The following is a 13,003-nucleotide window of genomic DNA, read 5'->3' on the forward strand; positions in this document are numbered from 1 at the left end:
GTTATTAGGACCCGAAGTTTCTCGGCTGCGAATACACTGTTTGGGAACACCGAGGACTCTATAGAGATTTTCACGTGTCTCATCCATCCAATAAATTACTTTGTCCAGGAACCTGGAGTATTCGAATAGTCGTGCATGTGCTGTGTGTTAGACGTTCTGGCTTCGCAAGGTTCTGTCCACAATTTCACTTCCGGGTATGCCCTTCCTAGTATATGGGCGACATGATTGGCCTTCGCCCTGATCTCTGAAGACTGCCCTATCCACATGCCTTGTAAAATAAGGCCCTGGAGATGTGAATGAGGATAAAAGACGTCATGTGTGTCTATGCAGCAGTCCACATGCGGTTCAATAATCTCCGCCACGAGATCATAAAAGAAGGGTTTCACACTTGGATTCTCCGCAGCAAGAATTGATTGTTCAATCAAAGGTAATAGTTGGCGATGCTCATAACAACCTGTCTGTTGAGCGCATGTCCGAAAGACTAAACTAAGCTTTAGAGATGCCAATGGAAGCAAAAAAGAACTTTCCAACCAAACACTGCATAAAAGACGGAAGACAGATAAATGAGACATAACAAATGGCTCCAGTGCAGAGCGACGGAAGTACTCCAACATTTTCTGAGCAGGATAAGGATAGTTATCATTTTCAATTTGAGATGGGAATCTTTCAGAACCTTTTAGATTAAAAAAATCTTCGTAGTTCCAATGGCACCAAGTGAAACAAACCAACAAATCAATAAGCAACATCTGGAGACCATCTACACTAGAGGAATGCTTGAACAAACTATGGTTTTCAACTTGATCCTCAAGGAGGTTACAGAAGGTCTCATGATAGTAAATGGGGTTATCGAATACACTTTGGGAGCTTCCAATTGCTGCAAGCTGGAAAAACGCCAATGCTCTTGAAGTGTCTTCTTTATCAAGTAGAGAAATCCTCAATTCTTCAATGACCATTCGAGCAACTTTGGTTGTATCAAATTGGGGTGGAGGTAGTTGATTTTCAAATTTGAGTAGACGAGGCAAGTCAAGCTGATCAGGGAGAGAAGTAGCATTCTGAGGTTGGCAAAGCCTGCGCAATTCTGATTCCAAATAGCGATGCTTTGGAGTTTCAAAAGCATCTATATTTTCCTTTACATGACTTGTAGGTTTTTTACTTTCATCTGATGAGACGAGGGCTAAATCGAGGGAAGAGAAGACACGCGATCTGGGATTCGTTTTTTGCAAACTTCTCCCAAGAGTGGTCATTGACGATGCAAAACCATCTGATTGCTCCAATTGCAAAATAGCTTCTAGTCTTTCTGCCATATTATGCTGCTTAGTTGGAGCATTAATGTGGTCACACTTTGTTTCCAGAAGGCGTTGGACCTGGAAAGTTGTCATGATGAAATGCTTTATACGACGGGACACAAGGGCAGCAGTTGCGGTTGAAAATATTAGAACAATGAAGATGAAAAACGCGTTCAGTAATTCGGTGTCCGAAACTGTTTCCATCAGAGCCTTCGCTTCTAATTTGGAGGTGATGCAGAAATTATTAGTCACAAAGCACTGTAGTAGAAATTTGCAACAAATGCGCGACGTGCATATTGGAGACTGACCTCTCGCAATGCGAGTATACTGTATTATGCATCGCAAACGGCTGGAGTCACGTGTGTTCACCACTACATCGCACCACTCTGGGTATTAAAGACAACCTTATTGATCCCGCTTTAAAGCTCCCGTCCAGGATGTTTTGCAGGTCTGGCTTTTACTTTACGAAGAACACTAGCGTTTTGAGCATTTTTGCCAAAACGAGCGGTGCCGTCCGTTTGTCTCTTGCTCCCCGTAGAGTGAGCCCTTTATCAAGAATGTGGTCGAATCTCAATTTTACCAAGCTGTACTCGACGGTCCCCCGTATCGCGCTTCCAAAACCACAGCTTACCCGTTTCTATTCAACAGGTGCATCCCTTGCCAATGCTGCAAGAAGATCGGCGCCAGTTGTTTCCAGTAAAATCATTGGCTACTGGTTGATTTCCACTCTGGGTCTCATCTTTGGTATTGTCGTTGTTGGTGGCTTGACAAGATTGACAGAATCAGGATTATCTATCACTGAGTGGAAACCAGTCACGGGAGCCATCCCACCGCTCAATGAGAAAGAGTGGGAAGAAGAATTTGAAAAATATAAAGATTCGCCAGAATTCAAGCAATTGAATTCGCATATCACCATGGACGAGTTTAAGTTTATTTTCAGTATGGAATGGGGTCATCGTTTAATCGGAAGAGGAATTGGATTGTTTTTTGTTCTTCCTGCTCTTTACTTTTGGGCAACTAAAAAATTTAGTCCCCATGTGACCCGTAGGGTTGTTGGTCTCACTGGATTACTTGGCTTGCAAGGTGCAATTGGGTGGTGGATGGTCAAATCTGGGTTGGATGAAGAAGATCTCGCTGAAAGAAAGTCAAAGCCAACCGTATCACAGTACAGATTAACAACCCACTTGGGAGCGGCATTCTTGTTATACTTAGGTGTTTTGTGGACTGCGTTTGAGATTTTGAATGAAAACCGTTGGATCAAACAACTCAAAGAGAACCCAGAGATGGTCACTGAGACACTTGCAAAACTCAACAGTCCCAAATTGAACAAGACAAGGCAAATCGGAATTGGACTCCTCGCCTTGACTTTCATCACAGCATTATCTGGAGGCATGGTTGCAGGGTTAGATGCTGGTCTCATTTACAACACATTTCCTCATATGGGTGATGAATATGTTCCCTCGTACTCCGAACTTATGGACCCTGTATTTTCGAGAAAAGAGGATTTGTCAGACTTATGGTGGAGGAACATTTTGGAAAACCCAACTACGGTCCAACTTGTGCACAGAACATTTGCTACCATTACATTCTTCTCTGTCTTAGCCGCTCATATGTTTGTGAACAAGAACAAGAACATTATTCCACTGAGAGCCAAAAGAAGTATGCACACAATGATGGGCTTGGTCACCCTTCAAGCTACGTTGGGCATCTGCACTTTAATATACTTGGTTCCTATCCCATTGGCTGCCGCTCACCAGGCAGGTGCTTTGGCTTTACTAACTGGATGTTTGGCTTTCGCTGCTAATGTTAAGAGGCCTAGAGCACAAACTGTGAACTATATCAGTTCTTTAATGAAGGAGCAATTGTTAAAGAAACACTGAGTAATGCTCCTCATTTAACTTGTACATATTAAATTTTCATTATAGTTCGTTAGTCTATTAAAATGCGTCACCATATACGCTTGCTTGCCATTTCGTACCTTTTTACCTTGGAAAGCGAATCGTTGTCGGGATGCTCAACAATTGGTGAACCAATGCGCCTCTTTTTCACCTCCGCGTTTCTTTTCTCCTCCAACGTTGGCGGAATCTTTTCACCATAGTCGTAAATATATGATCTAGTTGACGGGTTTATGGAGGACATTTCAGTATTTGGTACGCCTGGTATGAATGATCGCAGTATCTCATTCTCCAACAAATCCTTGGAGCAACTAATCTGATCATGCGTGCTTGGGATTGTTGTTTGCAGGGAAGTTTGAATGAAACTTGCACCTAATGTGGGCAAGTCAATAAATGCTTGTGTCAAGTCACTTTCCGTATTCACTCCGATAGAAATATTGGAGTCGTCAGATAAATCATTATTCAAGGGTGAATCTACATCTACCGAAGAGGACACAAACTGCAGATGGTCTGGGGTCATAAAAGAGTGACTTGATTTCTTTACCAACTCAGACTGACGTGCCTCGTGGTTTCTTTTGATTCTTCTTCCCCACTTCAAAAGCCACAAGCTTATCATGAGTCTCATGACTAGCAATGCGATAAATGTCAAACACAATAAGGCCAAACTGCTCAGGAGGGACATAAACGTGACGGATGCAGGCCAGAATACATTCTTCAAATCACTCAATGACATGCGAAGGAAGCAAATAGCAAGGGAAATTATAGGCAAGCCGATTCTTTTAGCCAACACGAGATAATCTGATGCTTCTCTCAGAGTAAGCAGCTTCGAATTCGAAATGAAAACTTCATGGAAGTCCAAACTCAACACATAAAGAAAATTGTCGTAAACTGTTGGACGAATACGGTTGAACTTATTGATGAAACAATGCTTCAACCAATCAACGAATACTTCACTTCCTAGTACAACCATCGAGGGTCCAAAGATTGCCCCGAACCACTTATTCCAGGACTTCCAACTGTCTGGTATCAATCCTAACTGTGTAGATCCAAGCTGTGATAGATTTCTCAAGGTAATGATGAACAACATGATCGATAACTGGAATCTTTCTGTTAAGTCTGACATGGACACTTGAAATAAGCCCTCTTTATCAAACTTTTTGAACACAGCACCTTTGAGTTCTGCAAATTGGTTGGATAATAAAAGTGCTAATAAAGCATTAGAATATGAGTTTGCCGCAACATGGAGTGATACACATTGGTAAATAAGGGCGTATGAATGGCAAGTAGAGTAGACCAATGCAATAAGCAGAAAAAGGAATAACTTCAAGATATTTTCTGGACTGCCATCTGTCAAGGGAATTCCCACTAGTACAGTAAAGATCTCCAGGCCAATTGACGATAGCAACTTATCTGTTACTTCCAAAACCCCAAACATGACATACAACTTGATGTGTGCTTGACCCCTAATGTCATGGTATAATCGGGAAATGTCTAATAAAGGACTTCCCAAGGTATAGATTGTGAGCACGATGAGCATAAGGGTAAGTATATCCCTTTTGACGAAATGAAAGTTTCTCCTGATAAGTTGCAAATTAAGTTTTTTAAGGCGAATAAGGTCACTCGTGGTGGTGTAAGTTATAATGCAAATTTTCAACGGAATTAAAGTAAAGAGCGTTAGAAGGGAATTAAGACACACGAGAAGACCGTAAACAATGAATTTCTCCAAGTATAATGGAACCAGCACCATGCTGGACAACTGTTCGTAAGCCTGGTTCTCTGCTTCCTCATCTTCTTTACTTTTCCTCTTTGACGAAGTAGGACCGGGAAGGTTCAACTCGATGAGAAGTAAGCGGAAAAGAGAAATCATTCTGTTATTGGATTTAGAAGAGGCCGGTAGATCACTGTAAGATCCATGATGAATGAACCTTAGGAATGCAGAAGTGGTGGATGATCGAGATCTCGACATTGGTTGATCGGTCTGCAGCCTCTTCTCAACAACTGAGTTTGGCTTATCAGAATTATCCTGATCTTCTGGAGTGACTAAACCCTCAGAAGAGTCATTGTTTTGTATCCCCGGCTGGATACTCATTGACTTTAAGAGAGATTGTGGATGCCCGTTTTCTAATATGATGAGTAGGGGTCACGTGCGATACGCTGCCACAGAAGTTACTTCATTATACAAAAGTTTACTTCAAGAAGAATGTAACTGTACTGTTTACAGCGCAAAGATTCGCCCAGCTGCTTTACTTTAGTAGCTGCTGCACATGTAGCTGGCACTCTTACTCTCATCCTTTGTATAACATACACAATAAGATGTGTGCAAGTAATTCATCCTCAGACGAAACATTCCATGAAACAGAATAATGCAATCATTCTCAACGGGCTTTCAAAAAGACTTCGACTAATACGATATAGATAGGGCTCACGACCAAAAAAGGAAGATTAATGCCGGGAGTTGTTTACCCATGCACGTACAGGTTACAACAAAGAGTGCATAAAAGAGAGATAGACGCCTCCACACAGAGCTACTTATTGTATTATCATTGAAGATCAGCTGCAACATCCGATTATAACGGAACTGATGCAGAGGTGGACTAGAAATTATGAACAAATTGACCGTTGATGAGTTTTTGGGGTACTTGGCACCCTTCAACAATAAGGAGACACTAACCCCTTTGGAAGCTTCCCAATTGCTGTTAAAGATCGCTGAACTTGTTCTTGACAACACTGTTGACATAAATCTTCTCAAGTTTTTATGTCGATTCTTAACTCAACAATCATACGACGAATTGGTGGAAGAAAGGAACATTGAGCATCAGTGTGGGTATCTTTTGTGTGATAATGCACCCAAGCATCAAGTTCGGAGACTTTCACACCTGGGAGGCTGTATGGAAACAGCCACCAGATACCAGATTTGGAACAGAAAGCCATCCATGATTTTGCCGAACACATATCTTTCCCAATACTGCTGTAAGGAACATTATCAAGCATCGCTCTTTTACCGGAATCAGCTTTCGCAAGAGGCCATCTTCGCCCGAAAGAACATTTTAACCACACCGCCTTTCCCGGCCATGCTAGGGCCTTGGTATGAAAACTCCATAACATGTTTGGAGGAAGTTTTAGCTAAGCATAAGGAGTTGAGGGCGCAAGGAAAAACCTTGTCAGACGTTATCACGATGATGAATGGGTTATCGGTTGCGGATGGAGACAATGACACTTCAGATTTGGTGAAATTAATCCAAGACTTTGAGATCATTGAAAACGAAGGTGGTGTGCTTACGGAACTGGAAGAATTTCCCCTTGATAAGACCAATGCTGCTAGACAGGTTGAAGGTTATACAACCATGGAACGAGGATTGAAAGGACATTCGCTGTGAAGCGAATGATCTGGTAAATTACTACGAACTTTAATGATTTTCACGACCTACCTAGCCTATGTATGTACACCCAGAATCATGTGGAATTTATTTACATGCAATCTTTTCCATTGGCCCACTCTAAAACTTAAATCTTTTGGCGAAGTTGTATCCCATCTTGAAACTGCCACTTTTGAACTCCGTGAGATAGTCACCTAAAGACTTTCCTAACCCTGCTCGTTCAACCTCTGACAAACCATTCCGCCTTGACTTTTCTTTAACGTCATCTCGCTTTTTCATAGCCTCGTAATTATCTGACACTGTGTCGTTCATGAATAAATCGGAATGGAGAAAGAAACGCTTCTCTTCTAGCTTATCGAGGAGAGCACAATACCTCTTCGCACTCCGGGCAAATAAACCATTCATTTTATCTTGAAGGCGTTCTTGTTTAGCCCAAATTGGACTATCCTTGGTGACTTTATATTTATCATATAAGGCTTGAATATCCGAATTAATTCTTTGGGTGCTCTCATCAAGAGGTTTTCTCCAAGAATCAAAATTCAGCTTATCTTCATTCATTAATAGCTTTTGCAACTCTCCTGATGTGAGCTGGACTTCGTCATGCATCGATCTCATCTTCTCGATATTCATTTGAGCTTCCCATCTTGCTTCCTCGTCCACTAATCTTTCGTAATACTTGCGAGGGTACATTATTTCCTCAGCAGAGAAACCACGAGAACCTCGCACACCATACCCTTCTCCATATGATCTTTCACTGGCAGCAGCAGCGGGATCCAGATCTAGATTCCATATAAACTGCTTTCTTATAAGCCTCATCAGCTTCTTTATATCTAGAGCAAGTTCCTTCATTTCTGGTGGCTTATAATTTGGAGCACGGAGAAAATTAGCTGTCATCACACCAGCAGTAGTGTTTCTGATCTTGACCTTATAAGGTCCTTCATTAACGATGCGATTCTCCCAAGGTAGCATGAAGTGGTTCATGTTGATAAGGAATTCTATCTCCGGTTTGATGATAGAAGCAATGTATTCCATGTCATATGCCTCATCTAAAACAAAGCTCTTGGTAGAATTAGGAAGAAGCTCCAGTGGCTTTGGTATATGCGTAGAATATTTTGTGAGGGTATCTGATACGTACGGCAATTTGTAAGGAATAGGTATGCGGCCATTTAATTGAAGGTATTTCAAGTAATTTCGAACAACAAAGTTGGCATTGGCTTTACTTTCGGAAACCATAGCCTTCAATTCCTTATATTGCTTACTCGGACTGAGATCTGAATACTTGGGGTCAGATTCATTTTTGGGTCTGCTCAAGTATGATTGAATCCGCTTCAACGTGAGATGGTCAACTTCACGTTCTCTTTGATTATCAATCTCTGTCTTATGTTTTGCATAGTCGGCCTTCCAGAATTCTTTCTGGTGTTGTGATTGCCTATGCTTGGTGAGGATGTTTATCAACTTATTCCAAGACAGTGGATCCAATGGCTGCGCATGAACTTGCTTCAAGGTAGCGATGAGCAGAGCACCCACTTGCAATTTCAAAAAGACGCTTTTAGCATTGAATTTACTGTACTTGGTCCTGAATTCCTCATCGACGTAGTAACGAAGCTCAGAACGCAACAATGTGCCATATAGCTCTGGATTCCGAAGCGCTTTAGCCACTTCTGATGGAGGTGCACCATCTGCTGCCTTAGGATCTATCACAGGAACCAAAGACCGGATGTTCGCTAAAGAGCGTAGGATATTTCTGTACATGCTTCGAAGCAGACTGGCATGACTGTTGAGTGAGGTAACGGTAGGCATGTGGTTGATGTCATGTAGTTCGTTTTTTGCGCAAATTTCGTACTTAGCTTCTCAAGCAAGTACGCATCAGTTGAAAGAGTGATTTAAAGCATTTTTTTTATTTGATTAGAACGGCTCTTACATCTTCTGGTCTTTTGAATTCTTCAATTTCGTGTCTATGGAAGTGAGTTACTGTATTTATGTATAATTTGTAGTCCTAGTTAGTTAAAGTGCACTAGACGCAGGTCTCTATATAATTACAACAAACTATAGAGAATGGTATGTTCCCCACTCGACAACAGTGACGAAAAGCCATAAAGATGTCTCTTCTTTCAGAGTACTAATGAATAGCCCCCAAAACAGCCAGTCACAATTTTAAAGTTCAAAAGAGCCCGAAGCACCTACGTGATTCCCATACAGCTAACAGTGAAGAAGAACTTTACTATTGCCTCTTTCACAGAAACTTTAGCTGAAGCAATTAATTTGTCAGGAGGGCTACATATAATCGAAGATGGAAGCATGGCCGATGAAGGGGAACCCGATGAAGGTTTACAGGTAAAGGCTTCGGATCTCACAATTGCTCTTCCAAAAGTCAAAGAGACTCCATATGATAACGTCTGGATTCCCGTCGAGGATGATTCGACCTTGCAAACTATTGTATTTCAGGACTATGATATTATAGCTTTCAAATTTGGTGATGATGTCGAATTCAGAATTGAGCAACCTGAGTATGAAGACTAAAGTATTAAGTTGCTACACCTCAAGCTACCGAACACATATAAATGCTTTGAATACACACAAAACCTTCCCTGAAGTTTGAACGAAGAAATGAAAAGTTGGCCTTAGATCTTCTTTCCACTTACTTTTCTAATGCCACCTGAAACTACTCTTGAACCATTCTTACCTGGTAGTACCCCAGCACTGATTATAGTGCTTGACCGAGATTTAGGAAATTTGGGGTTGTTTGGTGAATTTGGCGAAGACGTTAATGTGGTACTCACAGTTCGCGTTGTAGTCGTTGTTGTTGTTTTCGTCAAGGAGACCGGTTGTGTAGTACTGTTGGTTGAAATAGATCTCAATATTTTCCAATCGCTGGTGTCTCTTTTAGGCGAGCTGTGACAAATCTCTCCATCGGCGTTATTAACCTCCTGCTCTATGGTGGTTGGCTCCCCATCTTGCATGAAGTCAGCGGTGCCGTGATTCTCTTCATCTGAGTTATTGACAACATCAAGAATACCAGAAGTCTGAGATTCTCGGTATTTTCTTGGCTGCCCAGGAGATTCCATAGGAACAACACTTTGGATTTTCGACGCTAAAGCTCCACTGATTTTCCTCCTGCGGATAGGAGTATTAAATGACGAATCGAACTGACTGACATAGGACGAGTTCATTTGTTGCTGCTGTTGTTGCTTCTTCTGCTTAGCCTCCTGCTTTATTCTTGCTTTAAAGTCTTCATACGAGACTAAGGAGTAAAGGCCACCAATAAAGAAATCCGGCTTGTTATCAAGACACATAGTATGTCTCCAGTCTCTGAACTCGTTTTGATGCAAGTACAACCAATGTTGCTGAGGTCCAACAACCATTCCAGGACGAATCATCCTCATATAAGCTATGCATTCGTTTGCAGTAAACCCATGGGTGTAAATCAAATGTGCACCAATAAGACAACCAGTTCTACCTAAGCCAGCTTTGCAATGAACTGCAATTTTTCCACCTCTACTGATGATACACTCAGCAGCACCAATGAACTTTTTAACGTAATCTAATGTGGGGCAAGTTCCATCTTCAAAAATCATGTCGATATGTTGGATTCCTCTTTTTGTAAACTCTGTGGCATCGTAGAGATGAGAATTGAGTCTCACCACCAATTGAACGTCATTGGCTTTGAAAAAAGACAAGACTTTCTTGAAGGGCTCATTTAACACCCCAGGCTTTCTCAAATTTTGTTGTGGTGAGGCAAATGCAATAAAATCTTTTGAAATCACATTGAAGTCGCCTTGATCCACTCTTTCGTATTGTTCATATTCTTCTAAGTTGAAGTTAGTCAAGTCAACCATATCTCTTTCTTTTGCTCTCCACATCGCGTAGACAATATCCTGGATAGTGATTTCAAAGTCAGCAGCAGAATAACCAGCATCTCTGAAGGGCTGAAATGGAACCTCAACTTGCGATATTGGTTGCAATACTTGGTGAGGAGCCCATGATTGTACTAGAACCATGTAGCAGCAAAGAAGACAAGCAGCATTGGCTCTCTCCTTTGGCGACGTGGAACTGTAGAAAACAACAGCCTTACCTTGATTTGCTTCTTCATTCAAAATATTGTGCAAAACGACCGCAAAACGATATAGAGCGCCGATATGCAAGGGACCAAAATCCAAGTGGAACGCATTATATGGTAACGCATCCTCAACAGTAAAGTACACTAAGTCTCTGGAGTCTGGAGGGGTGTAATCGAATGCTCCAAGATAGATACGGTCTAGTAGTTAGTAAACATTTCGCGAGCAAAGACTCAAAGTCGGTACAAACATACTTTTCAAGAACTCGATCATAGGAATACTCAGTCTTGCTCTGGCCATGATCGCTATATTGCTTAGGGGGAAAATGGTGATAAGGGAATATTAAATCGAGCACAAGACGGGACAGTAGCTAGCTAATAGAATGTTCAACTGTATTCGTGTAGCAAAGGAAAAGCGAATCGGCGTTCTTGCGGGAAGCGAAGGTAAATGACAGGGAAAGAAAGTGCTCGAAAGACAGTTCGTGAAACCAAAACACTGGATGCAGAGAAAAAGTGCTACAGAGTGGTGAATGAATGCCCGAATGAGAGTGTTTATATTCTACCCATATTGGGATGTGTTATTACTCCATCGTTCATTATATGCAAGAGAAACGAACTTTCCGCATGTTACACAATCGGCGTGTCTAGCTTTTAGAACTATCATTTCCCGACATCCCACGCTCAAAATGGTATGGATGAATATTGCATCATGAATCTTCAAGCTTCCTTCTAACTAACTTTTTCCCAGGCGCCGTCATTGTACACCTTTAGTTCCGAGACTTTATCGGATCTCCGCAAATTCAGGTTTGCTAGCGCACGGGCGACCACCATGCAAGCGGTGATTTGTACGTATTTCGCTTCCTGTGAAAAGGGCAGCTGTACTGACTTGTAGACTATATTGACAAGAAGACTTACGAGGTGCAAAAGGAAAATGAGCAGCCCATCGATACTTTAGAGGAGCTCACCGAAGAACTTCCAGATAACAGTGCGAGATATGTCGTTCTTTCCTACCCCATTAAGTTAGATGATGGAAGAATAAAGAATCCTTTAGTTCTTCTTTACTGGCGGCCACCAACTTGCGGTCAGGAAAGTAAAATGCTTTACGCGGGTGCTGTTGAATTGATACGGGAGAAGGCAGGAGTTTCTCAGTATGTGAGTTTTTCTTTTTCTTTTTTTTCTTTCCATTCTATACTAACAACATCAGACTTATCGAAATCGAAGACGAGGAGGATTTCGAAGATTTGGAGGAACAATTACATTAGTATACATGGTTGGGGTGACCCATCCATGAAGCTTGGCCTCGCGCTGTCCCTGTATACCACAAGAAATGAACATTGTTATAAAATCTGAGTACACCATGTATAACTGAGAACGGGTTCTCAAAGTCGAAGAGATGTGTGCGTACCAATCCTGTCTGAAAATTTTTCAAGACTATATATGTTCGCGTGAGTTCCACAGAAAAAATTTTTAGCACAGAAAAAAAAAACACACAGCAGCCATGGGTCGTATGCATTCTTCTGTATGTGACTTTGTTTCTTAGAAACATGGTATGGTGGAATAGTGAACTGGATCAATTCGGTGCACAGCTTGGGATTTGAGTCTTGCTAAAAGTGGCTATCTCTAATAAGAGGATAGTCGACTAGCTTTTAGTACTTGATGTCATTCCCCTCCCTTTGGAAAAGCTTGTTGCGTTTAGCTGGTTGATTCCACTATTGTAGACCAAATGGTGGTCATCTAAAAGGAAGATTGTTTTTTCTCGTGAAAGTGTGAAAATGCATGTCCTTCAGAAACCTTTTTTCAAGGGGACTGGTGGGTCGTGTTCTTCTTTTTATTACGGCCGCCATCTCAGCTTGTCTGGGTGCCTTCAATGTTTTGCTCTTATGTCATAACATTTTTACTAACATTATCAGGGTAAAGGTATTTCTTCCTCCGCTATTCCATACTCGAGAAACGCTCCAGCTTGGTTCAAGTTGTCCTCTGACGAGGTTGTTGAGCAAATTGTCAAGTACGCCAGAAAGGGTTTGACTCCTTCTCAAATTGGTGTTATCTTGAGAGATGCTCACGGTGTTTCCCAAGCTAAGGTTGTCACCGGTAACAAGATCTTGAGAATCTTGAAGTCCAACGGTTTGGCTCCAGAGATCCCAGAAGACTTGTACTTCTTGATCAAGAAGGCTGTCTCTGTCAGAAAGCACTTGGAGAGAAACAGAAAGGACAAGGACTCTAAGTTCAGATTGATTTTGATCGAATCCAGAATCCACAGATTGGCCAGATACTACAGAACCGTTTCTGTCTTGCCACCAAACTGGAAGTACGAGTCCGCCACCGCTTCTGCTTTGGTTAACTAAGCTTTTTGCACAGTTCAACTCTTATAGTAATATAATTTATCTTTGC

The 13,003-nt window shown here is 41.7% G+C and overlaps 8 protein-coding genes across 8 annotated transcripts; 4 read left to right on the forward strand and 4 right to left on the reverse strand. All coding sequences in view use genetic code 12, as the record gives it.

The window, feature by feature from the left end:
- Positions 1-95: 95 nt before the first annotated feature.
- On the reverse strand, positions 96-1,490 carry FOB63_002546 (uncharacterized protein; the record flags this gene model as incomplete). Its single annotated transcript, XM_002616406.2, has 1 exon — positions 96-1,490. The coding sequence occupies one exon, from the start codon at positions 1,488-1,490 to the stop codon at positions 96-98; it is 1,395 nt and encodes a 464-aa protein (XP_002616452.2).
- Positions 1,491-1,723: 233 nt separating this feature from the next.
- On the forward strand, positions 1,724-3,166 carry COX15 (Cox15p; the record flags this gene model as incomplete). The annotated part of the gene is made up of 1 exon (XM_002616405.1): positions 1,724-3,166. The coding sequence occupies one exon, from the start codon at positions 1,724-1,726 to the stop codon at positions 3,164-3,166; it is 1,443 nt and encodes a 480-aa protein (XP_002616451.1).
- A 67-nt stretch (positions 3,167-3,233) lies between these two features.
- On the reverse strand, positions 3,234-5,270 carry FOB63_002548 (uncharacterized protein; the record flags this gene model as incomplete). Its single annotated transcript, XM_002616404.1, has 1 exon — positions 3,234-5,270. The coding sequence occupies one exon, from the start codon at positions 5,268-5,270 to the stop codon at positions 3,234-3,236; it is 2,037 nt and encodes a 678-aa protein (XP_002616450.1).
- A 514-nt stretch (positions 5,271-5,784) lies between these two features.
- Positions 5,785-6,558, forward strand: FOB63_002549 (RNA polymerase II subunit B1 CTD phosphatase; the record flags this gene model as incomplete). Its single annotated transcript, XM_002616403.1, has 1 exon — positions 5,785-6,558. One exon carries the CDS (start codon positions 5,785-5,787, stop codon positions 6,556-6,558), a length of 774 nt encoding a protein of 257 aa, XP_002616449.1.
- A 120-nt stretch (positions 6,559-6,678) lies between these two features.
- FOB63_002550 (uncharacterized protein) lies at positions 6,679-8,358 on the reverse strand (the record flags this gene model as incomplete). Its single annotated transcript, XM_002616402.1, has 1 exon — positions 6,679-8,358. One exon carries the CDS (start codon positions 8,356-8,358, stop codon positions 6,679-6,681), a length of 1,680 nt encoding a protein of 559 aa, XP_002616448.1.
- Positions 8,359-8,613: 255 nt separating this feature from the next.
- On the forward strand, positions 8,614-9,078 carry FOB63_002551 (uncharacterized protein; the record flags this gene model as incomplete). Its single annotated transcript, XM_066102248.1, has 2 exons — positions 8,614-8,616; positions 8,701-9,078. 2 exons carry the CDS (start codon positions 8,614-8,616, stop codon positions 9,076-9,078), a joined length of 381 nt encoding a protein of 126 aa, XP_065958395.1.
- A 101-nt stretch (positions 9,079-9,179) lies between these two features.
- CDC14 (phosphoprotein phosphatase) lies at positions 9,180-10,913 on the reverse strand (the record flags this gene model as incomplete). Its single annotated transcript, XM_002616401.2, has 2 exons — positions 9,180-10,813; positions 10,868-10,913. 2 exons carry the CDS (start codon positions 10,911-10,913, stop codon positions 9,180-9,182), a joined length of 1,680 nt encoding a protein of 559 aa, XP_002616447.2.
- A 1,197-nt stretch (positions 10,914-12,110) lies between these two features.
- Positions 12,111-12,957, forward strand: RPS13 (40S ribosomal protein uS15; the record flags this gene model as incomplete). The annotated part of the gene is made up of 2 exons (XM_066102249.1): positions 12,111-12,131; positions 12,523-12,957. The coding sequence occupies 2 exons, from the start codon at positions 12,111-12,113 to the stop codon at positions 12,955-12,957; spliced, it is 456 nt and encodes a 151-aa protein (XP_065958396.1).
- Positions 12,958-13,003: the final 46 nt, after the last annotated feature.

This window comes from Clavispora lusitaniae, assembly GCF_014636115.1.
Source record: "Clavispora lusitaniae strain FDAARGOS_655 chromosome Unknown tig00000078_pilon, whole genome shotgun sequence".
Lineage (NCBI taxonomy): Eukaryota > Fungi > Ascomycota > Pichiomycetes > Serinales > Metschnikowiaceae > Clavispora > Clavispora lusitaniae.